The sequence below is a fragment of the Lampetra fluviatilis genome, chromosome 16 (genome assembly GCF_964198595.1).
Source record: "Lampetra fluviatilis chromosome 16, kcLamFluv1.1, whole genome shotgun sequence".
Lineage (NCBI taxonomy): Eukaryota > Metazoa > Chordata > Hyperoartia > Petromyzontiformes > Petromyzontidae > Lampetra > Lampetra fluviatilis.
Genome location: NC_136290.1, coordinates 4,976,458 through 5,002,141, shown reverse-complemented (window position 1 = coordinate 5,002,141; position 25,684 = coordinate 4,976,458). Strand labels below are relative to the sequence as shown.

Genomic DNA, 25,684 nt, shown 5'->3' with positions numbered 1-25,684 from the left:
GATATCGTCACTATCATCATGAGCTCTGTCGACATCATTTTCATTGCCACCCTCCTCTTCATCTTTTATTCATTTGTGCTCGTGCCTTTAATATGCCGCTTTCTTCACCATTTCGAGAAACAAACAGGTGCTGTCAGCGGCGGGTCTACAGACGTCCCAGCAGGGGGAGGCTCAGTCCTGAAATTTAAAGATTTTCAAAGAGGGCTCCTCATTAATAATAATACAATAAAAATATGTGTATTTTTGTTCTGTTAAATATCAATCGTCGTAGGGGGGCCATAGCCCCCGTCGTACCCCCCCACCCACCAACCTCCCACCCCACCCTTCCCCACTGGATTCACCACAAGTTGCTGTGAATTTAGCGCCACGGTTCTGTACAAATGCTGCGGCAATGAGGCGGTAGTGAACCGCGCACGTGAATTGGAGTGGATGGTGCCACAGCGTGCCCACTCGTCGCTCTCTACCACACAAGCCATGCCGCCGCAAAACCGCGCGATGGACGTCCGCGCGGAAACTTTCTACCATCGGGCTTCCCGCCTGCTCGGGCTATTCCGTAGCGGCGGAAAGACACGTCTTCTTTTTTCGCGTGAAATCGGTCCCTCGTGAGTTTCAAAAATGTGGATTGAGGGGGGGGGGCGGGGGGGAGCGGAGGGGAGGGGGGCGCTGCTTCTCTTCGACAGCCGGCCGCCCTTCCGCCACGTAGTAGTGGCGGAACGACGACCAAAAATAAAACGTCGCAAACTAGTCGGGGCGCGCGGCGCGTTTGAGTTGCTCGTCGGACACACGACAGCTGCCGGTCTCGTGGTGCGCTGCCAACGCCGTCTCGCCTCCTCCGACGTCTTGTCGCTTCGTGCCCCTCGCGATCCGCCTCCTGCACTGCGATGCGTCGGCTCGCCTCGCAGCCGGACGAGTGCGTAACCACCCCATCGCACCTCATCCTCCTCCCCCCCTCCCACGCACCCTGAATCTCTCTCGCCACCGCCACCACTACCACCCTGCTGCCCTAAATTTTATGAGGTGCCACGCGAAAAACGGGCGCCTTTGGTGCGTGCGTGCTTACCGCACTGTACCGCATCAATTCTCTCTTTTCGATGTTGTCCTGGTTGTGCGATAGAGTGCGTCTGTCTTTTTTTGCCAGTTGGTCTGTGCGTGCGGCGTCCGTTATTCACACTTCGTTATCGCCACGACTCGGCTGCTTACGTTGAATATTTGAACGGCTTATTGCAACGATGATCGCACGCCTAGGTTGTGCGTCTCTCGACAGATGTAAAGGCACACGTGTATACTCCACATGGCAACCAAATCTCTCTATGTCTTCCCATCCCCCCTCCCTACCACGCTCTACACAAAGCAGAATACCCAATCAGTCTAGAATTTAATGGTGATGGTTTGAAATGAAATATGAAACGTGGATGCAATTTACATTCGAATGCCCATTCTATATATGTTTTCTGTCGTATCCATAATAGAGGGTTTTTCGGGTTACATCGCGTAAATATATAAATGTGTCGTTAAAACCCGCCACCACCCGACACAGCCAACTAATAAGTGTTGTCACGTAAACAGATCGTGCCAATTCGTCACGAGTACAGCACACCGGTGTGTTGGACGTTACGCAAACACAATCGGCGTCATATGTTGCCGACGTTGCGCAGAGGTGACGCTTCCTCCGTACGCAAGTGAAGACAATTACATCTGTTGCGCTTCCCAATTAAAACTAAACGTGGCACACGCTGAAACGATGCCATTTTTTTATTGCATTTCCATTTCGATTGGCATCAACGTTGCTGGGAGATCGCCGTCGTTGTTGAGTTGAGCACAGTCACGTACGTGCTGTTATGTCAGCCGCCTCTCGGTGAAATATCCGTATAATTGGTGTTTCCTGCAAGGTCGAGAGGAGGGTGAGACACCACCCTTTTGTTGAGCTGCGTGAGAATTCACGTGGGCCCCAGGCTGGTGTCAGACATTGCCTCGCACGCCCGTCCGTGATGGTGGTGGAGACAATAGGTGATGATGTGATGATGATTGTGACGGTGATTAATGCAATTGCACTATTTATGCTATTGCTCTGCTGCTACTGCCACTGATGAAGCCGCTGCTGCTGCTGTTGTTGATGAAGCTTCCGCTACTAATGGTGATGCTGATTATGCAGCCGATGCTGCTGTTGCTGCTGCTACAACTCCTGCTGCTGCTGATGATGATGCCGACGAACGAACATGTAGCAACGTCGTGATCTCGCAGGCGGTGCCACGAGGTGAACGTGGCACGTGTGCGCTCGCGGGCGAAGCGCGGTTCGCGCTCTCTACCAGTGCGTGCGGGCAGGCGACCCTCTGCACGCACGTGCGCATGCACACGCGTCTCAGCTTGTGGAGAGTCGCAGCCGGCAAATTTGCACGAGGGCAGCACCCCCTTTTGTTGTTGTTGCTCGCAGCCAGCTTGTACCCGAGGTGATCGTCATGGTCGTCTTCGTCGTTGTTGTTTATTTTTTTCCTCCTTTCGCCGTCGTTGCAGTCACTTTTTTCTTCTTTTAAAACAAAAAGCAGCGGGGGGGGGGGGGGTTCCATCGCAGGGTGAGCGCCGCTAATGAAATCAGCAGTAAACATTGATTTCTTTTTACCCAAATTGTTTTTTCTTTCTTTCTTTCTCCTGGGAACATTATTATGAAGGCGAATGTCCCTCTGTGAAAATTACACACTTTGAAGGCATCATTTCCTCACTAAACATGCACGAGAATAGAAATATGCGTTTTAAACTCGTGCGAACGTGCCAGCAGTGGCATGCGTTCGCAATGCCGGTGACCCCCGCGTTCCATTCCAGACGATGCAGACTGCCGGCCACTTGCATCGACACCTATCGGGCCGCCTCCCCGTAGTTCAACTGCATCTGGTGCAGTTGCGTGAAAATCGCCAGCCACGTGCTGTGCTGTGTTGGCTGCGCTGGCCTAAACAGTTGCTCGCTAATCGAACTTGGGCATAAATAGGTGCTCGCAAAACAGCGTATGCTGCATCAGTCATCACACCTGAAGACGATTGCTTGTGTGTTGCGATCGAAACGTCGTGATATTGTATTATTTTTTCTATCTACGTGGCTTTACCGAAAGACAAAGAATATAAATGTTGCAAGTTGTTTTCTTTTGTGTGCAGAACACATTACTTTGTGTAGATGTGCATTGGTGCGTGCGCGTGTATACGTGTGTTGCTTTGTGTATATACTGTGTACAAATGTCATCAATTATGCTGAGATCAACATCGGCCGTCTATTATTTAGAGTTGCTATTAAGGGAGTCCTGCGCCATACCTAATGTGTTTAGCATTCAGCACGGGATACAGTTGCTTTTACATAACCCCCTGCCTCTTAGCGGACCAGATCTGTTGGTGGCTCCGACTCTGTGTGCGTGCGTGTCTCAGTGTGTCGCGCACGTGGCCGCCTCTCTCCTTTCCTGCATTACGAGGCAGCGTTTCCAGGACATTGGTTCCCGTGCCTCCAGGAACGACTGCTTGAGGAGTGGCACTTGCCGTTTATTGCCCTTTGTGTGGCCCGGCTTGGTGCCTCTGACGTACGCCGTGGCTGATAGAAGCCCTGAGAGGGAGGGAGGGAGGAAGGAGAGAAGCACGCATGATGCGCACAGCGGCAGCAGCATCGCTGCTGTGTTCATCGTCGGCACTGCCTCTTGGCCTCTTTCGCCACTCTCGCGCTGTTTCACGTCGGATTCGTTTTTGTTTGTTTGTTGGCACATTGGTCCTCGTGACAAAGACACAGTTGACTCATTGTGCGCGCGTTCCTTGATTTCTAATTCGGTGATAAAATAGAGAAAAACGAATACGAGTTGTTATTTTTTTTTAACGGGCTGGAATTTCATTTCCCACCGTATCGCCGTTCTCTGGTGGGGGGAGGAGAGAGCCTCGGATAATAATTAAATAACATTTAAAATAAATTAAACATATTTCTTTGGGGGAGTGGGTGGGTAGCTGGAGGGGGGGGGGGTGGGTTATTTGGTGGGGGGGGGGGGCAGGCTTACGCTGTGGAATGGAAATGAGGCTGGGTGATTTTTTCTTCCCCCCCCTTCTCATTCGCGCGACGGCACCAGTGATGTGACTCGGATTTGATGGGCTCCAGCCAGCAGCTCCGACCGTAGTGGAATTGACGGGCAGAACCAGCCCCGGCCTTCCGTGCAGCGTGGACCGGGTTGGGGGTGGGTGGGTGGACGCGTGGGGAAGTCCAGGGCGGAATCAAATTTTTTGTTTTGTTCCACCGTTGATGGGGGGCCTGAGAGCGTGGCTCGGCTGCGACATTCGCGACGACTTGGGCTGCCTCTGCCACGCTCCCCGACGTCCGTTCCGCGCCTGCGAGCGACAGTCGGCTGCTTTGCATTCACGAGCGGTCAGCGATCGCGTCGGCGGAGTCTCTTCCACCTTGCTCCGCTCGGCTCGGGAAACGCAATCGGCGCTTCAATGAATTTGGATGGACGCTTGCTGCCCGCGTTGTTAAAGAATCAGAAAAGGTTCTGCGTTTTTGGGTCTGGCACCTTTCTTAACCCTCGATGTGTGTGTATGTGTGCTGTGCAGCTTCATTTTTCGACGTGTTCATTGATGAACGAGCGCGTGTTTCCGTGTCTCCGTGCGTGAGTGTCCGTGTGTGTATGTGTCTGTGTCTGTGTGTGTGTGTATATGTGTGTGTGTGTCTCTCTGTGTGTGTGTATATGTGGGGAGCGGTGGTGCAGCGGTTAGCACGGGGACCCGGGTTCGATGCCCGCTCACGGCCAAACCGGTCCTGGGCCACCCCCTAGGTCGACTCAGCCTCAAATGAGTACCTGGTGCCGCGTGTAAACATCGCCACGATGGAGACAAAGGCAGTCAGACGTGGTGTTGGCCACCCGCCCCCTCGTGTGCTGTCAGCTTTCATAGGTGCTCGGTAACAGCGCTTGCTCCAACAGTCTGTTAAAGGCTGCACACGGGAGGCCTTTGTGTTTACGTGGATGAATCAAGTGGTTCCGGCCTTTTGTGCGTTGAACTTTTGACGTTCCTTTTTTTCTCATTAATTGATACGTGCAACAGTAAAGTAAACCCATCCTCAGCATCATCATCATCATCATCCATATGTCAGTACAATGAGAGCCAACGGGTAAGACTGCACAACTTGGTGTTTGTTGTGTTTAGAAGAGGAATGTTCTCGTCAATTGAAGGTGGAATTACCACCACATTTTTCACCTCAATTGAAACGGTGCATTTGAATCTTGATGAGAAATCTATTATGCTGCAGCTTACATATACGTGCACGTATGTACACACACGTGTGAGTTTGTGTATGCTATCATGGTATACGTGTGATTTCGTTCTAAAAAAAAAAATCTTCACATTTTGTCAACGTTACATTGTCTGCTATTGTCATTTGTTATGTTGCGTTATTGATTGGTTATATATTGATTATAGCTTCTGTACAGCAACGAACATACACGGTGCCTGGATTTGGTCACATAAGCTGCGGTATTTTTATGCATTTTTAAATTAAATGCCTTTTGGTTGGCTGACAGTCGCCGTGAAAATGTGATTTAATGTTTTTATTTCGCATCGATATTTACTGCAATCCCATGAATAGGGTCCACGATTTGATGTTTGCGACAATATAAATCACTAAATATCGTGTGCACTAAGTATATACGTGTACAGTGTATATTCATGTACAGTTATATGACTTCTTGAAAAAAAAAATGTGACCAGAGGTAAATATTTGCAATTAATTCCACTGAATTGGACATGGACATTGGACGCTTGTGAACATACGCTGTTATCAAACGAGCATTGCATTCCAAATACTGTAAGCTTCAAATGCTTTGTTCTGATGTCTTTTTTTGGGGTTTCTCTGTTCTAAAATGTTTGGAACGCCGCTCACACACATATTTATATCACCTCGTGCGTTGGGCATGCTGCGTAAACAAAGAGTGAAACATCATTTGGCTAAAAAAAAAATCTGCTATTTGTGCAGCTGCTGGAATTGTGGCGAAAATTGCTCATAAAAAAATTGTGATCGCATGTATATTGTTGGTGGCTATTTTTATCACATTAGTTTTTTGCAATATGCTTCCAGAATATATATTATTTTTCTTTCAAAAGCATATCGCATAAAATGTCCTAGCCCTTAAGATAATTGCACTCTTACCCATTAAACCACGAATGATTCTAATTTGGAGGTGTTGGGATGTTAATGGTAGGTTCTCAGTTCAGCCTGCGGTCTATTCAGTGATCCAGACATGATGGTTGGCGATGCACAGCAGACTGCATCAGCTAATACTGAATGTGACTCATCGCTGATAAATATATAACTGTGACATTCCTGTGTAAATAAGATTTTTCGGGCCCGATTATTTCCCGCGCTGGCAGAATCCACGTTTCCCCACCGAATTTCTGTTCAAAGATGGCCAGATCATTACTGCAAGTAGAAGATGGCTATAAGGAGGCCTAAGCACACTTCTAATATACGTAACAGATGCTAACTCTACACTGAGAACAACTTTGGATACCTCGAGTATAAACGCTTGGTCTTCTTCCCACAGTGTGTACTTGTATGGATATTCTCCTGTAGTAAACGTGTGCATGTATGTGGGGCTTCTTTCGTACCGTACGTAGCCAACCGTGTTAATTGGCGGTGCGGAGGAAGGAAAACAAACCAAACTACAAAAAGCAGCGAAATTAGTTTTCAATCCGGAGTTTAAAGCGTATCGCTCCAGTGGCTTCCTAATATCGTAAGGAGAAAGTGTGTGATGCAGTGACCGTCTTTGTTCGATGTTTAGCCCAAAGACGATGTCACTTTTCGACAAACACGAAACTACGTCGGTTCGTGCTACAGATATAAAATAAAATGCTTTATGTGAAGAATCATCCCCCCCCAAAAAACCCAAAATATCCTTTATCTTGAAATCATTGTAGAGATAATACCCCAGGCTGCGAGTAACGTGTCATTTGACGCGAGTTTGAAGTCTCGTTAATGGGAAAACCGAATAAAATCATCGTCGGGAGTGCACTGTCAACACATCACTGCGGTAAACGTATCAACATTACCAGCATTATGCCACATTGACACCACTGGAGCGATCTTGACTGTCATACGTACATAAGATAAATAAATAAATAAAATCTCATTATCAAAACTTCAAACTGCTGTCAGACAGCTTGGGGGTGGATTTGCGAAATAAGAGCGACTTCTCTCGTGAGTTACAGCTTCCTTTAATGTCGCACGGTGACCTGAAACGGGGCACTCAGCGAGTTGCATTTAAAGGTGACCATGGTGAGCGCTTCCCAGTGGGGAACTGTGGATCCATTCAATGCAAACCGAAATGAGATGTGTTATGCATTGCCTAATGTCCCCGCAGTTTATAAGCGAGCGTGTTTGGAAGTCCTTATCTAAAACGCATTCTCTTTTACTCAGCATTTGATCAGTAGTGAAATACAGTACAATTGCTACTCCTTGTGCTTCCAAAAGCTGCCGAATGGAGTTATTTCATTTATTCCATCAACGATGTGGGAAGCTTCATTGTCTGCGTTGCACTGCATAGTCCTACCAGTCCTAACGGACATGTGATTAATCCACACAGAGCCACTGGGCTGTAACCCAACATTTCTTCCAGTGACAGAGATACAATTGTTATAACCTGCTTTCATCCTTAAACGTAGCCTGAAACCTGGTCTCAGTCTCCCAGCACTGAGTTTTAAGCCGCTGAATAGTACATGTCGGGATTCTAGGGAGCCACGATGCAGAGATGTTAACTACCTCGCCTGCTATGCAGGAGTCATACGTTCGATCCCAACCCTGACGCCTGTATATTTGAGGTTTGCATGTTCTCCCCGTGGTCACGTGAATTTTTATCCAGGTCCTCCGGGTTTTCCCTCCACATTTAGAATCAACGTCACCACACGTTTAGAGTATTTGGCCGCTATAAATTTCCACGTGGTGATCATCCGCCACTTCGTCGAGCGATCATTTTGTGACAACCAGGCCCCTGCTGATAAAGAGCTACGTGCCTGGTAAAAAAAAAACCATAGTTAAAACAGTTCTTGTCTCCGAGTGAGTTATAGACGTGTTTCTAAGTCCCTGTGTCGATGTTCCACATGGCAGCGACTACCTGGTGGAAGAGAAGAGCGTGGTGCTACAGAAGAAGGAGAGCGAGGGCTTCGGTTTCATCTTGAGGGGGGCGAAAGGTAGGGCACCTCTTCTTTCATTCCGGCCACGTAAAAAGAAAACAATGATAATTGCAGGGCACGCGCCACGCCTGTATCACCCAGCGTGCCACTTTGGAAGGGGCTTCATATTTCACGTGTTAAATATGAAGGGAATTTATTTTTGAAAAGATGTTCCTTTTTCATAAGAGGTTTTTTGGGTTAGATCGCGTGAATATAAAAGTGTCGTTAAACCCGCCACCACCCGACACAGCCAATTAGTAAGGTTTGTCACGTAAAAAAAAACATGCTAATTAGTTGCTAATTCAGCACACCGGTGTGTTGGAGAGTAAACACACATTTCCAATTCGAGTGCCACGTTTCACCGGTAATTACAACCAGCCTCATCAGGCGACATCCAGAATTGTTCCTCTTGGTACGCATTAATTTGACGAGCTCTTCTTTACGATGACTTTGAGTAACGTGGAGCTGGATACCTGCCATTAGAATGTCGAATTTCCACCGCTGGCTGATGACTGCTAACAGAGGTGACCTTTACTCAACACGCGATTGAGCAGGGATGCGGTGGCTTTTTTATTTGTATTTTTAACAATGCCAAATACAGATAAGCACAAGACCAGGACACTTTGAATCTTTACTTTTGTATGTTTTTTTAAACGTTCCGACTAAGGTTGAATATTTGTACATATTCACACATTAGCTGTCTCTGTTGTGTAACAAGAGGCATAATTACTTTGTTAAAGATCATCCTATATGAACAAATCTTTAGTAACTACAGTGACGGGTTGAACAACTTGTTAAAAGAAGGCAAAAAAGTTGGGCTCATGATGAATATGATGAAAACCAAAGTCGTGTACAACACGTGTACTGAATAAAATACCTTAAATGTTCAAGGGATATAACTGTAAAAACGAAACAGTGTGTGTTTATATGTAAATTGTTTCAAGGCAGACCAACGTCACAATTATTAAATGTAGTCAAGTGTGAACGGCCTGGAGCACTTGTGGAAAAATTACATTTTGATAATGAAAATCAATACATGAATGTGGGTTAAAGAGTAAAGTTTATAAATACGTGCCGTGACATGGATTTGATACATGAGCACAAGACAAAGAAGATGAAACCAAAGAAACGTAGATAAATGCATGCTGGCAATTAGCCTTTGAGACAGAGAGAGGAGCACATGGCTCAGGGAACAAACACGCATTCAAGACACAGTACTGGCTCTTAAGAACAGTAAGTGTGGCCTTGGGCAGGACACTTAGAAGGGATGATAGCCGATGGCTAAGAATGGTGACAGAATTCCACCCAAAGACGGAGCTCAGCTGTAGACGACGCTCGCTCTGGAGATGTTTTCTCATTTAAATATTCATTTGAGCGCCTTCTTTCAAGGCGCTCGACATAGTAAAAAAAAAACGCGACGACCGAATGGATTGATTTAAATGGCACGGGCGTACAAGGATTAAGGAATGCGTGACAGCGATAGAGGGGTACTTGGGGAGCACGAAAGAGTAGGTGAGGGATGGGAAGGAGTGGAGGGGCGAGGGGAGGGAAGAGAATTGGCAATGGAGATGAGGTAGAGCGAAGGAATTTGCTCATGCAGTTCCCGCACCGCCGGTTGTCATGGCTGGCTATGTACGGTGCGAAAGAAGTCCAACGTGCATATCCATACCTCCATGTGCAGCAGGTACACAGATTGTGTGTAAACACACATCGATTCGCTGAAAACATCTTCGTACGTGTGGCACCACCAGAGCTTGGGTAGTTGTTGGTAGTGCCGGCTCAACGCCCGGCGACCACCTTCGAGCTTGTCCGTGGTTCCTCAGCGATTGTGAGACGCATCTTGCATGAACGATGGCACTGTCGAAGAACCAAACGTTTCAGCATTGTAGGACCGTGAAGGACAATTATAGCGTGGCCAGGCCTGCGTCTAGCAATGGATAGGCCGTGGCTGTTGATGACGATGGATTATGCAGTTTTATTGTGATTATAATGCTTGAAATGTCAGACACCTGTCTTTTTGCATGAAATAATTTCCCTTTGCAAAAGTACAAAATGCTTAATAACAACATGTTCATAATAAGGTTTTTGGGTTAAATCGCGTAAGTATAAATGTGTCGTAAACACTCCACCACCCGACACAGCCAGTAAGGTTTGTGACGTAAACAACGCGCCACTTGGTTACTACTTCAGACCACCAATGTGTTGGAGAGTAAATACTTACGCGATCTAATCCAAAAAAATCTTTATTATGAATAATATTGGTCGTGAAAGCCTACATGTTAAACATCACGTTGTAATTCTGATGAAAGCACCACTTACATGGCAATTGTTTATGTCTGTGATATGATGAGACTATCTAGCAAACTAAAACAACCTTCGACGGTTGTTGTTACCAGAGCTGTTGTGAAATAGACGAGAAATATCAAGTGACATAATTCGTGTAGGAAGGGCCTATCGTGTGCTCGAGTAATAACCCAAACGTGACAATAATCCACAATCACATCAAAATCACATCACAATGAGAGTTTATCTTACCAAGTCGCCCTGCTTGGTGAAGACACGGTCACGTGATGCATGTCAAAGCTGCACCTGACCGTGTTAAGTGAAAACGATCAATTGAGACGTGCATGCAAAGCATTGCATTTCAAAGAGACACACACTGCGCTAGTTATTACAGGACGACTTGATATTAGTTCCATCAATGGCAGGGGAAGTCAACAGTGGATAGGCTAGACTGCTCCCCTGCCCCCCCCGACATAGGATTGTGAATTTCCACCACTGCTCAGGGATTTAGGCAGGAGATGAGCGACAATGCTCCGATGCTCATTTCATGCAACAAATCACACTTGCTCTACTTTGACTTGAAATGTGTTTTGCGAAAGTTTTCTTGATTTACACATTTCCCGCACTGTTCAGGTGACTTGTGTGTCACTCTCCGCACGTGATTTCGTGAGAGGTTACCCACCGATCATACAGTCGAATTTCTCCCCGGATAAATAAAGATGATCTGATTCTCAATAAAGGTGAGGATTCAGATAATTGAGCACACTGACGTTTCAAACTTTCCGTAAAAGTTCATCCCCACGCTCAAATAGGCATTGTTGAGTGGTAGCCATCTCCTGCGGCTGTCGTGGGCCAGTGGTTTAAATTCCATATCCCCATGCCAGAGACTGCCTATGGCAAGATGACGCGACTGATCCCATCAGACCTCAGAAGCTAAGCAGGCGTTGAGGCCGGATAGTCGCTGCCATGGGCGACTGCCATGCACGAAAGAACAGGTGCCGTTGGTGTGATGGGAGCAGTTGTGAGCATGGCAGGCAAACCATTTATTATTCCGTATTCCCCCACTTGCACACTGAACAATGTGGTGAAGTACGGTCAAATAGCCCTCACGGCTTGCATGGCATCGTGATGCATGCCTCCAGCGGTGGATTGACAAATGGGTCGTAGAGTAAGTGCACAGTCTTTACATAGGCAACCGCAGCTGACCTTTTATGTCGTATTGCAGCCTCATGACGATGACTGGGGATGATAGAGGGTGATAGAGTGTGATAGAGGATGATCGTGGATGATCGATCGAAGATGATCGAGGATGATAGAGGGTGATCGAGGATGATTGAGGATGACCGAGTGTGATAGAGGATGATCGAGGATGATTGATCGAGGATGACGGAGGGTGATTGATCGAGTATAATCGACCGAAGATGATTGAAGATGATAGAGAATGATGGAGGATGATGGCAATGACAATATTGATGACGGCCCAGTCCTGGCTGCGATTTTACACTCACGTCATTTCTATGACGAGCCCTTCGACTTCATTGATACATTAAGTCATATCGATACTTTTACATCAGGTGTACACGGGCAACGGTGTGTAAATGTTCCCTCGAAGCCGGGTACAATAGAACCAAGTGACATGACCGCACCTCTTCCTTCACTCATCAGTGACTGGTCTCAGAACATTGCACGGACTCCACACGAGCCACCCAGCCGCGTCAAAGACAAAGATCCCCGTGTTGCCTGAACAGACTTTTGGGGCAAGCGCTGTTAGTGAGCACCTATGAAGGCTGGCGCAGCACACACGAGGGTGGGTGGCCAGCACAACGCCCGGCCGCCTTTGTCTCCCTAATGGTGATGTTTACACACCGCACCAGGCACTCATTTGAGGTTGAGTCGACCTAGAGGAGGCCCAGGACCGGTTCACACACACGCGCACACCGCACGGTAATGTCCGAGTATTTTAATCGTAGGGCCATTGCGTGACGATCGAGGATGATTGAGCATGTCCTAACCCAATTGGCAACATTTCACAATTACCAACGACTCAACTAAGTGTAAATTATAACGATTGCATTCGTATGCCAATGTATGAATTTTGGTGGAGCAGTGGAACAGGAGTTGACTCACTGCGCGATGAACCCTGAGTTTGACTTTCTGGCCATGGCTAACATGAGTGACGAGCGATATCGAAACCAGTCCTCGACCCCCTCTTTACAAATATTCACTGACCAGCGTGGTGAAGTATGGTCAAACAACCCCCCCCCCACGACGAAAAGACGTGATGAGGCCTTCATATGTCAGTGGATTGCTACAGCTCTGTACATAATGCATTTTAAATTAAAACAAATGTCTTTCCACTTAAATGACCATCAGAAGACACCCGTCCTCCTGTTACAGCCCTGATCCAGTGGTGAGAAAGGTTCTATTCAAAGGGCAAACACTGTTGACTTCCCACAATGCATTACTCAGTGCACCAACCACAGGATTGAGTCCATCCCCAACTGGGATTTGAACTCGCAACCTTCGGGTTGTTATTCACACCGTACTAACCGTGCCACTCAGCCAGATTTATGGTTTTATTTACTCTTATTTATACCGATATACCTAATGCCTGTTCATATGAAACCGTGTGTTTACTAACTCCTTTTTAGCAGTGTCTCTATAGCGTTGGGGGCCATCCATAAATGACTTCACGCACCTAGGGGAGGGGAGGGGGTCAGACATTTGTGACGATGTGTGACGAGGGGGGGGGGGGTTGAGAAATGTGACGTCACATCAAAATGCGCAACTTTAAATAAATATAGACAACACGTTCTACTTAATTAAATAGACTTTTTAATAAATGTTTTCTCCTACAACATCAGAGTGCAGCGCCACATTAAATACGCACTACAATGACAATAATTTAAAGCGATTTGAAGCATGTTTCACACCCGCTGCTGGCAACCATGATGTCACGTTGCACCTGAAGAAGGGTCATTCGCCCGCAATATCGCCTTCATTATTTACCCTTCTGCTGCAACACAGCGTTCGCTAATGACAACGGTGGCATCGTATTGTCAGCGCAACCTAAATGCAGCCTCAAATGAGCGAGATGATGTCAACTCACGCAGCTTAAATAAAGTGTACAGCACTTGAAAATGTACAAGCGTAAAAATTCCGACACGTGCACTCGCTGTCACGTGTGGCTGACACTATGGCTGGCTCCTTGGCCTTCCTCCTCTCTGCTCCCCCCCTCCACCCTCCCCTCCCCGATGCCTCCCCCCGCCACACATCCTCCCCCCCCGATCACCAATCACAGCCGATGTTCCCATCGAGGAGTTCACCCCCACGCCCGCGTTCCCGGCCCTGCAGTACCTGGAGGCCGTGGATGATGGAGGGGTGGCGGCACAGGCCGGCCTTAAGACCGGGGACTTCCTCATTGAGGTAAGATTTTGAAATACGGCAACACATGCACCTCGGCGCCGCAAGAAGAGCCCTGGGTTCTATTCCCCGCTGCGTGCGCCTTCCAGTGTGGAGTTTGCATGTTCTCCCGATTGTTCTGCGTGGGTTTCCTCCCGACTTTTTCCCAGTTTCCTCCCATAGCTGAAAAAAATGTTGCAAGATTGCCTGAAAACTACTCAGCGTCACACGTTGCAGCAACATCGCCCCCCTACTACTGCGAAAACTTGGCAGGACCCTTCGTGAGAAAGAGTCCTGGGTAAACAAATGTAATGATGATAATATGCATTTGGTTGTGTTCATGGTAATGGGAATTACACCATGGAACACTGAACCTGACATACTCGGTACATTTAACATCAGCATCACATGTGCTTTTGAAGCAGGTTAGAGCGTGGCATAACCGAGCTCATTTAGTCACTGTGTCTCATACAGCTGCATTGTTCTTCTAACTCCGACATCATAGAATTACTCAATCCTCCGGTATGCAGTATCCCAACAGTGTAACCACTGCCATTGCCTTACAATGCAACTGTTTGTATTGGCAGATCCCCTTCAATCTTGATTTGAAGCTTTCGTGACTGCAGGAATCCATACTCTTTGGTTCTTTCGGTGAAGTCACGTAGGTAGAAAAATAAAATAATATTTGTTTGTTTTATTTTTCTACCTACGTGTTTTATTTTTCTACCTACATGTTTTATTTTTCTACCTACGTGACTTTACCAAAACAACCAAGAGTATGGATCCCCTTCAATCAGCGGAGAGTTGCATCTTAGCGTCATGGAACGACTTAAATGGGCCTCTGTTAACAATGCTCCTTCGCAATCTACCAAATGCGGTTCGCCAAGTGTTGGCCATCAGATATATTTGTACATTTCAGCTCTCACAACTGGGCTGCGCCGAATAAGTGAAAGTGGAATGTATGAGGTGAGCAGGAAGGACCATTACTGACCCATCGGAGTTTCTTTATGCATGTATTTTGAACTTCTTTTGCACCATACGTAGCCAACCGTACTAATCGGAGGTGCGGGAAACCAGGAGGGGTGCCTTCACTTTCTTGCCCACCCTGTGTATTCATCGGAGGCTGAGCCGAGATCACAGACTCACCGCACCTTAGAGCCACGGATGGCTGTTGAGGGTCCTGAGCCAGTGGTGGAAATTCACAATTCCCACATATTGGACCATTCTCTCTGACAGATGGCCACAGTTTATCTACCAGGAATTGGTAGCCAATTTATTAATGCCAGATTGATGATTGGCTCGACAGACCTTCGAGCAATATCTGTAATCACAACCTTTGGAAATGTGAGACAAGTCTTTTTTGACCGTATCACCACCTGGGCAGATTTTTTTTTTATGGAGCGAAAACCCCCCGAACAACATCCTGTTCATAAACATCGAGAGAACTGCATAGACCGTGAAATCCCAATGAACACTGTGAAACATTGACAAAGTTTTGACTGGTGGGAACTCCGTTTAAATTATTCAGATCTGAAATTGAAACACTTGAGGTTTTTTTTCTTCCGCGAAATTATTATAACAGTGCCAGGCAGTGCCGCGGATAAATCTGCATTGCTGTGGCTGATTACGTCCTTGTGAATTATGACTCCCGAAAATCCACAATTTTATTTGGTCCAATACCAGCATCCGCTGTCGTGCGAAAATAAATGTGCCAGACCCGACGTTGATGTACAACACTATCAATAACCTACCCCCGAAAACTTATTTTGCAAATGTTAATATTTCAGGATTGTGTAAATGCCAAGCACAAACTTTGTAAAAAAAATAATTACATCAGCCAGGTAGGCTGAGTTTTTCCTCACAACTTTCTACAGCGCTAACTAACTTTCTTCGTCTGGTCACATGGTGGCTTCTGAGATTTGTGCGCCAACTTTCCTGTGGGAGCAGGAAATTTACACTTAACATTTCAGCGTACTCATCCTTACCGAAAAGGTCAGTGTCTTTTTTTGATTAAAAATGTTAAATATTAGACGCTGAGGGAGTTGTTTAAACTTTACTAAACGATTTTGTGAGTGTAGATGTCCGCACAAGGGGAAATTAAATTACCTGCATGGATAATATCGATGCAGTACCTGACACGTTTCCATGTTAAATATTGAATAACGTTTAACATAAATAAGAGTTGTGTGGAAAGAAAAGTTACCCAGCTGAAATAGCCTTTTTCTGAAACCAAAAACAAGGTCAGCGTTTGACCAACTGTGGCTTTAAATCGTTACAAATACCTTTCAGAAAATAAGATGACAATATTGCAAATGTGCAAATATAATAGAGGAAATTTAGCAGACTAAAAGACAGCCCAGCAAAGAGTTGTAAATTAGATGCAACAGAGGGCATAACACCTCACTGCCACTGTCATTAGTCCCATATTAAATCTTAGGGGTTGTCAGGGGGCGCCATAAGCGTCATCAGGTGGGAAAGCATGGCCTACTGCTGATGCAGACTGTTTTAACCTTTTAAACCTTTAAAACAGTCTGCATCAGCAGTAAGCCATGCTGATGACGGGCGCTTGTGTTGCGCCCGAAACGTCGTGATTTAATTTAGTTGTTTTCATTTATATTATTTTATTGTTTTACCTACGTGACTTTACCGAAAAAACCAAAGAGTATGAATCCTTGCAGTCACGAAAGCTTAAAATATAGAATTGGTGTGAGGATTGTTGTTTGTTTACTTGCATTTCTCTCCATCCAGCAGTATAAATGGGTTACACCGCAGTTAGTCGATGGGCAGGTCACATGCGGTGGGGTAAAGTGTGGGTACTGCCACCTCTTCCGAAACGTTTATCCAATGTAGAAGAGTAGGCCAAATACCCTCTAGACATCCTCTCTAGGGGTCCCCCTCCCACGGAGGCAATAGCAGGGCTGCACCTTTATACTACCCGGCTTCGCCCGAGACTTGGATTCTTGTCTTGGATTAATACACAGCCTATGCGGAGGGTGGGGGGGGAGAATGCGCAATGTCAGCAGGCACTCTGCGTGACGCTTCCGCATGCGGGTGACATCAAAGATGTGACGTCACCGCTCACTTGTCGTGCAAAATATATCCATTATTGCGCCCCCCCCCCCCCCCCAAAATACAAAAGTACATTTTTATACTTTCTGCATTGTGAACCGTCTGAAAGCTACCCACATGCCACATTTCAATTTTGTTGCATGTTGAGAAGTATGCTAAACATTTCGAACAGACACACATATTCACAAATGTCCCTTTTATTATACTTCATTAACGCATGGGAGCAGGTTTCCATCTGGTGCATAACAGGTAAATGAGCCATATGCAGAGCAGTTGGAGGTGGCAAGTATCATTCTAACTTCTTGTTGGATAAAAAATGATATATAGTATTGCCTGGGAATGGCTTTTAGATAGAGTCGGCTGGTGTATAAAACAGTTTCCTGCCAGTAGATATTGGATAGCGAGCAAAACCCTTCTAAAAAAGTATTAAAAATGAATGCGTCAACATAGCAGAATTTAAACGTGCAAAACTGAACCACAAGAGTCACACTTCCTGTGTGGGTTCAGCTGGACTTCTGTTACGTGTTGAAATGTATCAATGTGGCCATTCAGAGATTTGGCTGAGTGGTACTGGTTAAGAACATTGACTTTACATGAACCCTTTCCCATTCAGATGACGTACGTGTACGAAAAACTAAAATAAAATAGCTTCATCGGTACCGAGTTTCCCACAATGCCATGCTGGATGGCGTGTGGCACAGTCTGGCGTCAGCTATCATAGAGTGTGGTCGTGTCGCTACGGTTCTCTGCAGTGACTGCAGTGGCTTTCAAAACAACGGGGCTACTCCTCTCTAAGTAAAATTAACGCAAACCCACCCTGCGCGTTCGGGACGGGAAAGGCTTAAGAGTGTCGCGAATACTAAACCACTACGGTGCTAGGCTCTCGTGGCTGTTGCTGTACGGCTCTTCGATTATAGTTTCAGGGTTGTGCCCCCTGTTGCTCTCGGCGCGAGGTCCGACGTTTTGCTCCACGTGCTGGGAGCTTCTGCAGGATACCGAAATCTGAAGAAGCCCCCAGCATGTGGAGAAGAGTGCTGCAACCTTGCATGCAGTATACAGTGGCCATCCTAGTGGCCCAACGGAATGTGGAATATTCACCAATGACTCAGGGCCACCAATCAGGGATGAGTATCTCGACGACTTTCATTTATCAACGGAATCATTTGCAACGTTGCTGGAGAAGTCGATTTTAACAGATGCGAGACGGTCAGAAATACAGGGGAGTGAAATATCTTACCATGTCCACAGCAGAGGCGAAGTGTCCATCCATTGCACAAGCATTGATTGCCATAGCACTATTGTATGTGTACGATTATTGCTTGAGCGTTTATAAAGGGCATCGATTGTGTGAGCATTGATGAATGAACGTTGAGAGAAGAGACGGCATTATTTATGAGGCCCCCCCCCATCCCGCGCGAGATGAAATCGGAGTGGTAATTAGGAGCGCGCCCGCGTGCAGGATTTCAAAGAATCGGATGTCAAGATTCGTTGTCTTTGTACCGGAGAACGTAACGTCGAGCGGAGGACGTTGAGGACTGCGTGTTGCGCGGTTCCATTTTGAGCACTGCCCGACTTCTTAAAATGAGCGTTGCAAGTTCTTTGGTGCGGCTTAAAAGAAGCCGGCAGGACAGCGGCTTGTTTCCCCGGGGAGTGAGTGGGAGGGGGGGTGTGATTCACTCACCAACCGCACCGCACCGCACGCACCTTTCCACGATCCCACCGGTGGGGGGCTCTTGGGCCGACCGCACTGAACCCCCCGAGCATTGTTTTCACCCCCCTCCCCCCATATTTATAAACGCCGCCCACCTCTCCGGCGCCAGAGGCACCCGAGTGCGAAAGCCATTACGCGCGTGACACGTGCACATTACAAGCGCGTCGCGGAGCAGACTGGCGCAATTTGATGGAACAAAATTGAACCGGCTTGACGGAAAAATGTGCACGCCCGGACGTCAAAATGACATTGGCGGTGGTGGGGAGGGGTGGAGTTTGCATTTTTTTTAGGTGCCAAACATTACTCTTTCCGTCAGATTGTCAAATGAAAATTGCTTTGATAGTTTTAAATGAAACGGTACATATTTTGTTCCATTCCCACCGATGGGTAACTTTTTTTTTACACACTTTGTAAAAATGTTTTTTTATAAGCTCCATAAAAAAAAGTATTTGAACAGACGTGTAAAAGCCCCTTGTGTGTCCGAAGTTTTTTTTTTCTTCTACAATTTGCTCTCAGTTATACCACCGATGTTAGCCGCAGAACAAAGCCAGATTGTGTTTTTTTTTTTATCGCGGCTGAAGAGAGACACGGAAGGACATCTATTCCTAGTAGCCGTGGGTGTAGTTTCAATTGAGTTGTTATTTGCCTTCCTCCGGAGCATATTATTTGACAATTGCCAACGTGGCTGTCGTCAAGTCTCGATGCCTTGAAGAGCAACGCGATGAGCACTCACCTCCGTTGGTGTGGCTCTTGAGCCAGTGGTGGCTCTTGATCCAGTTGTGGAAATGACACATTTCCGTGGCCGTAGCTGTTCTTTTTTTTGACGCGTGTCGCAACGGGTACTGCGAGATCCGACCGTGTCTGTCCAGTGCTCGCCGAGCTGCATTGGTTTCCGGTTGCCGAACGAATACATTGTAAGGTCTCACTCATTACACACAAAGTGCTTGCCACAAATGAACCACAATACCTTGCAGATCTTGGCAAGGAGCATAAACCATCACGTGGCTGCCGCATCAAGCGCTTTTAGATGCGCTTATGCCGCCATCTGGAATGCTCTTCATTTGGATATTAGGAAGCCACTGGAGCTTATGCACTTTTAAACATAGATTAAAAACGAATTTCTTTAGAACTGATTTCTGTTGAGGTTGTTGTACGTTCCCCGCACCTCCGATTGGCACGGATGCCTAAATACGGTGCCAAATAAGTTCAACATACTTACATGCTTCTACCCCAACAAGGTTGATTTGACCCAGGACCACGGTTTGGAATTGCAGCCTTACGATTGTGAGTGAAGATCTTTAACCACAGCGACACAGTTATGAATGACCCTGCATAGATCTAGAATAGAAGAATGTGGACGTACAGTGCGAAAGAAGTTCAATATACATACATGCATAGCCGTTTGTCCATCCTCTGCTGGATGAGGGTCACTCTATGCCTTGTAGGCCTTGATAGATAGTTGACCGTACTTCAAGCTGGTCAAGGCAGGATGTGTGTGTGCATGGATCTCACCCTTTATGCGTCCAGGTCAATGCTGTACTCACAGACACGAGCGTTTGTAACTTACGTACATTTTAACAATGAACTTCCTGCTTGCGTGACCTCAAATTATCCTTGATATTGATGAGCTCACAACAAGGAGAAAACTGTATCTTCCCCATACCGTGGAAGTTTTTCTCATTGGTAAGAGTAATATTTTTGGCTATTTTTGGATAAAAAACAAACGCAGGAAACCTGACGAAGTATACGATCTAAACTTGAATAAAAATCGCTAATTTAAAATCATTGAAAAGTAATAGTGCAACATTAACCAAATAGTCACAAAACTGACATTTCATTCAATGATACATATATATTTCTCCTACCTCCGATTAGCTCGGTTGGCTTCATATAGTCCGAAAGAAATACAATATACATACAGACGTATTTAAAAAAAAAACATTAATTTAACCTCATGGTGGGACCCCGGGGTCCCGAATAAACGGAAGTCAAAATCGTAATTAATTTATTTTTGGCCACTCCGTCCCACCGCATACATAAATGCCGCGACCCACCTGGCGCGGATCATTCTGTTGTCATGTCGTCCAAGCGCAGCGGTGAGGATGAATGCGCAGAAGAAACAAAACTTAGAAACTTTGATTAGCGCATTGTGTAGAGCTCGTCGAGAGGAATAGATTGCTGCTTCGTTCGCCTTAAACAGGCATAAAATGACGTCGCAGCTAAGTTTATGCGAGAGCCGGGGGCTTATGGGACCCCGGGGTCGCGCCATAAGGTTCAATTATAATTCATAAAAACGAGCCCTAAGAAGGCCGACTTTGATGCAGCACATACCATGCATGTTGACACCACCCACACGGCAGGCAGTGAGGTACCTTTGAGCGGCAGTACAGCAAATAGTTTGTTGCAGGCTTGTGTTTAGTTTGCATAAGCCCCCGTCGGTATTTGTGGATTCTCTTTCAACACTCTATGTACGTAAAAAAAACTTCAAGAATAAATATGCAAAATATCCCAGACAGGACTTTGTTGAAAAGATGCTTAGTCCTCAGGGAGACTTTCTGGGAAAGTAAAAATACGATTGAAATCAACCAAACCATCGATGTAGCTTTAGAATAACAGAGTTGACTAAAACACATACAAATGTTACGCATTTTGCTATTTTAGTGTAAAATATTACTTTCTTTTTTAAATGGACACGCACATAATTGTGAAAAATATTGCACTGAAATGTGTAGTACTGTCAAATTGAGCATGAGGAAGATTAAAGGTTTGAACGTTGACTACTTTGCATCAAATCTTCAGCTCACCATGATCAATCCACTACGGTGGATCGTGAATATATGCATAGCTACATATAGTCAGGCATTTAAACAATTATTAAAAGTGCGTACAAATTGTGATAATTGGTTTTTTACCCTTTTATCTGTCAACACAACTGACACCTTTTTTTACAAGGAGTCATGTTTGCATTGACCACAATACCTGCGGTCGGAATGCAAACAAAAAACACAACTCTGATAACACTTGGCAACACACTTATTCTGGCATAAGGTATTCCAACGGTTTCAAGGTAATTTTGGGGTGCTGATTCCAAATCTGGCATCAGTTTTTGTATCACATCATGTTTTTGAGATATCAAATATTGCATTTTCAATAAAAACTGCAGAAGAAAAATATTAAATAAATGTGGATATCTACATAACATTATATTATAAACACACTATCCTAAAAATACAGCACCATATTTTAACACTAAAGCAGTCACTGACTCGCAACAACTTGCAATCATAAGTGACGGAGTTAATTTCGGTTAAAATCAATGAAAATGGGGTATGCCTATAGCATAAAAATGAGATGTGATAGAGCAAATCTGAGATCAGATTTGGAATCAGCACCCTGAAATTAGTCTAAAACAGCTGCAAAAGTCCAGGCCAGTGTAATGTATGCACTGTACTTGAAATTGATTGGTCTACACCCGAGACAGCTTTTCTTAGAGCCTCGTCTCACATGGCGTTGGATCAGATGACGCCTGACGCCTTTTGGCGTCATCTGGTAAAAGGGTAAAAAAACAATTATCATATTTTGCTACTGGAAAAGGAGGTTCCAATGGTGCGTACAAATTGTTTGCCATCGCAGCAACAGCAGTTGACTGGCACGTACAGAGATTTCCTCATTACGTTTACCCTGCATTTGCTTTATTTACCGTGAACCACACAAAACAAAGACACACACTTGGGTCATTGTAACTATCACGGTTGTAAAGTATCACTGCAGAATAAAAAACACTTCACTGTTCTATTCAACTTATTGAGACCTCGACAGCCATGCAACCACAGACTGACTTCAGTCATAACTGGGACTTGACACTTAACACAATGCCATCTTACATTTTGTATTCTGGCTTAGCCATCAATCTGTCTCCTTAACTCAAATTGTCATGGGTGCTGCTCATCGTTATTGGTAGCCCTGAAGCCAGCGGGCAGAAATTTCACACCCCTGTGGTGGGAGGGCCCAGTCTCTCCATTGGACGACCACTGCTGACTGCCAAAGAAATGGCACTAATTCTCTTGACCCCCAGAGGGATGGTGAGCTCAGTTAATCTAACTATATGCTTTTATACCGTAAACCCCATGTGTGTGCATGGACTGATCATCTCCTGGAGCTGATAGAAGCTAAATCCTTGGCCGCCCTGAAAACCATGTTTATTTATGAAGGTGCTTGGCCAATCCTTTAGGCGTTAGCTATTTTTGATTTGTGTCTTAAATCCAACAGTATTGCTTTAATATATGTCGCCTCCGTTTGACATTTTTGTTACATCTTAATATTACGGTTGCATTAATTAAATATACAGTACGGTCAACCCTCGGTCATCCAGGATAATAGGGGAAGGGAGGGCTCGGATTAAGTAAATCAGATGCAAAGCAGGCTTCAAAAATGTATGTGTTCTTCACTTACATGGAAGAATGGGGGTATAGACATGCAATGTGTCGTGTTTTGTTGTTACGTATGTGTGTATGTTGATCTTCTTTCGCACCGCACGTAGCCAACCATGCTAATCGGAGGTGCAGGAAAATTAAACATAAATTATATATCAGGTATATAAATTAATCAGTCCTGGAGTCACGAGTGTAGGCGTAGCTAATACGATAATATAACCGGCAGACATAAAAGGAACGAACAAGTTCCTGGATCAAACAACATGTTTTTTTTCTTCACTTGTGTAAATTTTTCCACGAGCATAGCTAATCTGTACCCCGGATAATCCACACGTGGATAATGGAGAGTTTTATTATAGAGGCATTATAATCAATGCATTTTTTTTCATCGCTGGCTTATGCATTGTGTAAATTACAAACATGATGATGAATAGAGTTGCAGAAAATATGGTTATTCATGAAACATTCACATGGGGTAAGCTCTTTTTGAAAATGCATCTCAGATTGGTAGCCGTCTATCTTTTTAAACACAGAGATTCCAGTTTTTTGTAAAGTAATACCATGGAGCAGACACTGGCAGCTGAGTGTCAACTTTGCACTAGCTATGGGATCTAGCAGAGGAATCAAAGTACTCTAAATGCCCATAATAGAAGTTTTTAGGTTAGATCACGTGCATATAATTGCGCGGTTAAACCCGCCACTACAACGACACAGCCAATTAGTAAGGTTTGTCACGTAAACAAAACGTGCCAATTCTTTACTAGTAGAGCACATCGGTGTGTTGCAGAGTAAACCCACAACATGTACAAATCGAGTACGACGTTTTGCAAGTAATTACAATTGGCATCATCAGGCAACATCTAGAGTTGTCGTCAGAGGTCGCAATCGGGTACCCGATACCCGTACCCTACCCGATACCTGGCTACCCGTACCCGGCCGGGTATGGGTACGGGTACCCGTTTGCGACCATGGTGCGGCCGGGTACGGGTACGGGTAGGCCGTGAGTCACTGGTGAGTAACCGTTTGTCACTCATTTCCCAACGTCTTGTCTCTTCTCACAATTCAAGTTCCTAGAATCAACAAACCCGCGCCTGCAACATGGCTTCATCCCAGAGGTCGCAATCAGGTACCCGTCCCGGTACCCTATCCGATACCCTGCCGGGTACGGGTAGCCGGGCATCGGGTAGGGTACGGGTACCCGTTTGCGACCCTGGTGCGGCCGGGTACGGGTACGGAATCAAAACCCGTTTGCGACCTCTGGTTGTCGTCTGATGATGCTAGTTGTAATTACTGTAAATTATTGTCTTTGACCTGCCTTAGTCGATTGTCCTTCCCACGCACCTCTGATTAGCACGGTTGGCAACGTACTGTGCGAAAGAAGTTCAACACACATACACGTACATACATACAAAGTGTACTGGCCTCAATAGCATTGGCTCTGATGACCCCACGATGATAACCACCACAAGTTACAACACTGGACCGAAGAGTAAACCGATAACTGTGCACTCTTTAGTGGACTGTGCACATCGCGAGACATGGAAACACCCTTGAGAAAGAGTCGGGGTGGTCTAACCAATCTCAAAAATATTGTTTGAAAAAGCAGATATCTTTGCATTAATAATGCAATGCAAATGAATGGCATTTGATATTGCAATGTCAGTGGCTGCTGCACTTTTGTTTGCCGACTCGAGTTTCAGACCACGACCTTGCCCGCAGTGTTGCTCTAAGCGGCGTACGCCAGCATCGCCGTTGCCAGCAAAGCGCACCTGCGGCATCACGTTACCGGAACAGAAAGTGAGAGAGAGAGAGAGCGAGACGTACATATTTAAAACATGTATTAATGCCCTTTGAAAGCTCAGCATGGACCATCTATGCCATCGACACAAAGTGGTAGTCGCTTGCAACATCTGAAGGGCAGTGTCTGCACACATATGTATGTTGAACTTCTTCCGCACCGTGCGTAGCCAACCATGCTCATCAAAGGTGCGGGGGAAGGACAACAAACGAAACACACAAAGCAGTTCTAGAGAAATTAGTTTTCAATCTCGATGTAAAAGTGCATAGCTCCGGTGGCTTCCTCTTATCGGAAGGAAGAGCGTTCCAGGTGTCTGCAGAAGCGCATCTGAAAGCGATCGATACGGTGGCCGTCTTTGTTCGATGACCAGCCAAAAGCCGCTGCGAGGGTGACCGGAGTTCGTGTCATAGTTTTATGGTCCTTGCCTGTAATACAAAAATTCGGAGACAGGGTTTGCGGATCATGTAGTGATCACCATGTGCTGTTAGACTCCTGCGATCACTGAGCTGTGAGGTAGGCCAGGAGAATCAGTACAGCAAGCGGGTTATGCCAATAGTTGGGTTGTCTTCAGTTACTCTACATTCTTTCACACTCATTGAATAATTGGCTTAAAATAAAAATGCAGGACCCTTCTGAAAAAAGAGAATTGACGCTCCGATGTGCCTAACCAGAAATAAACATGTGAAATAATTGTATGATTAATTGCTGTATGAATATCCCATGCGTGTATTCCTTCATTCATGGCTACGACATCGCACTGTATAAATGCCAGCATGAAGCTCACACCCTTTACTGGACATCTGTGAAAAAGAGC

The 25,684-nt window shown here is 45.7% G+C and overlaps 1 protein-coding gene across 2 annotated transcripts in view; it reads left to right on the top strand.

Annotated features, from left to right (window-relative positions):
* Positions 1-25,684, top strand: part of LOC144936478 (SH3 and multiple ankyrin repeat domains protein 2-like) — a 672,911-nt gene that overhangs the window by 513,232 nt on the left and 133,995 nt on the right. For both annotated transcript variants that reach the window (XM_078863558.1, XM_078863557.1), the window contains 2 exons: positions 8,110-8,192; positions 13,759-13,883. In XM_078863558.1, coding sequence (XP_078719684.1) covers positions 8,110-8,192; positions 13,759-13,883 — 208 coding nt within the window. The remainder of the gene's footprint in view (positions 1-8,109; positions 8,193-13,758; positions 13,884-25,684) is intronic.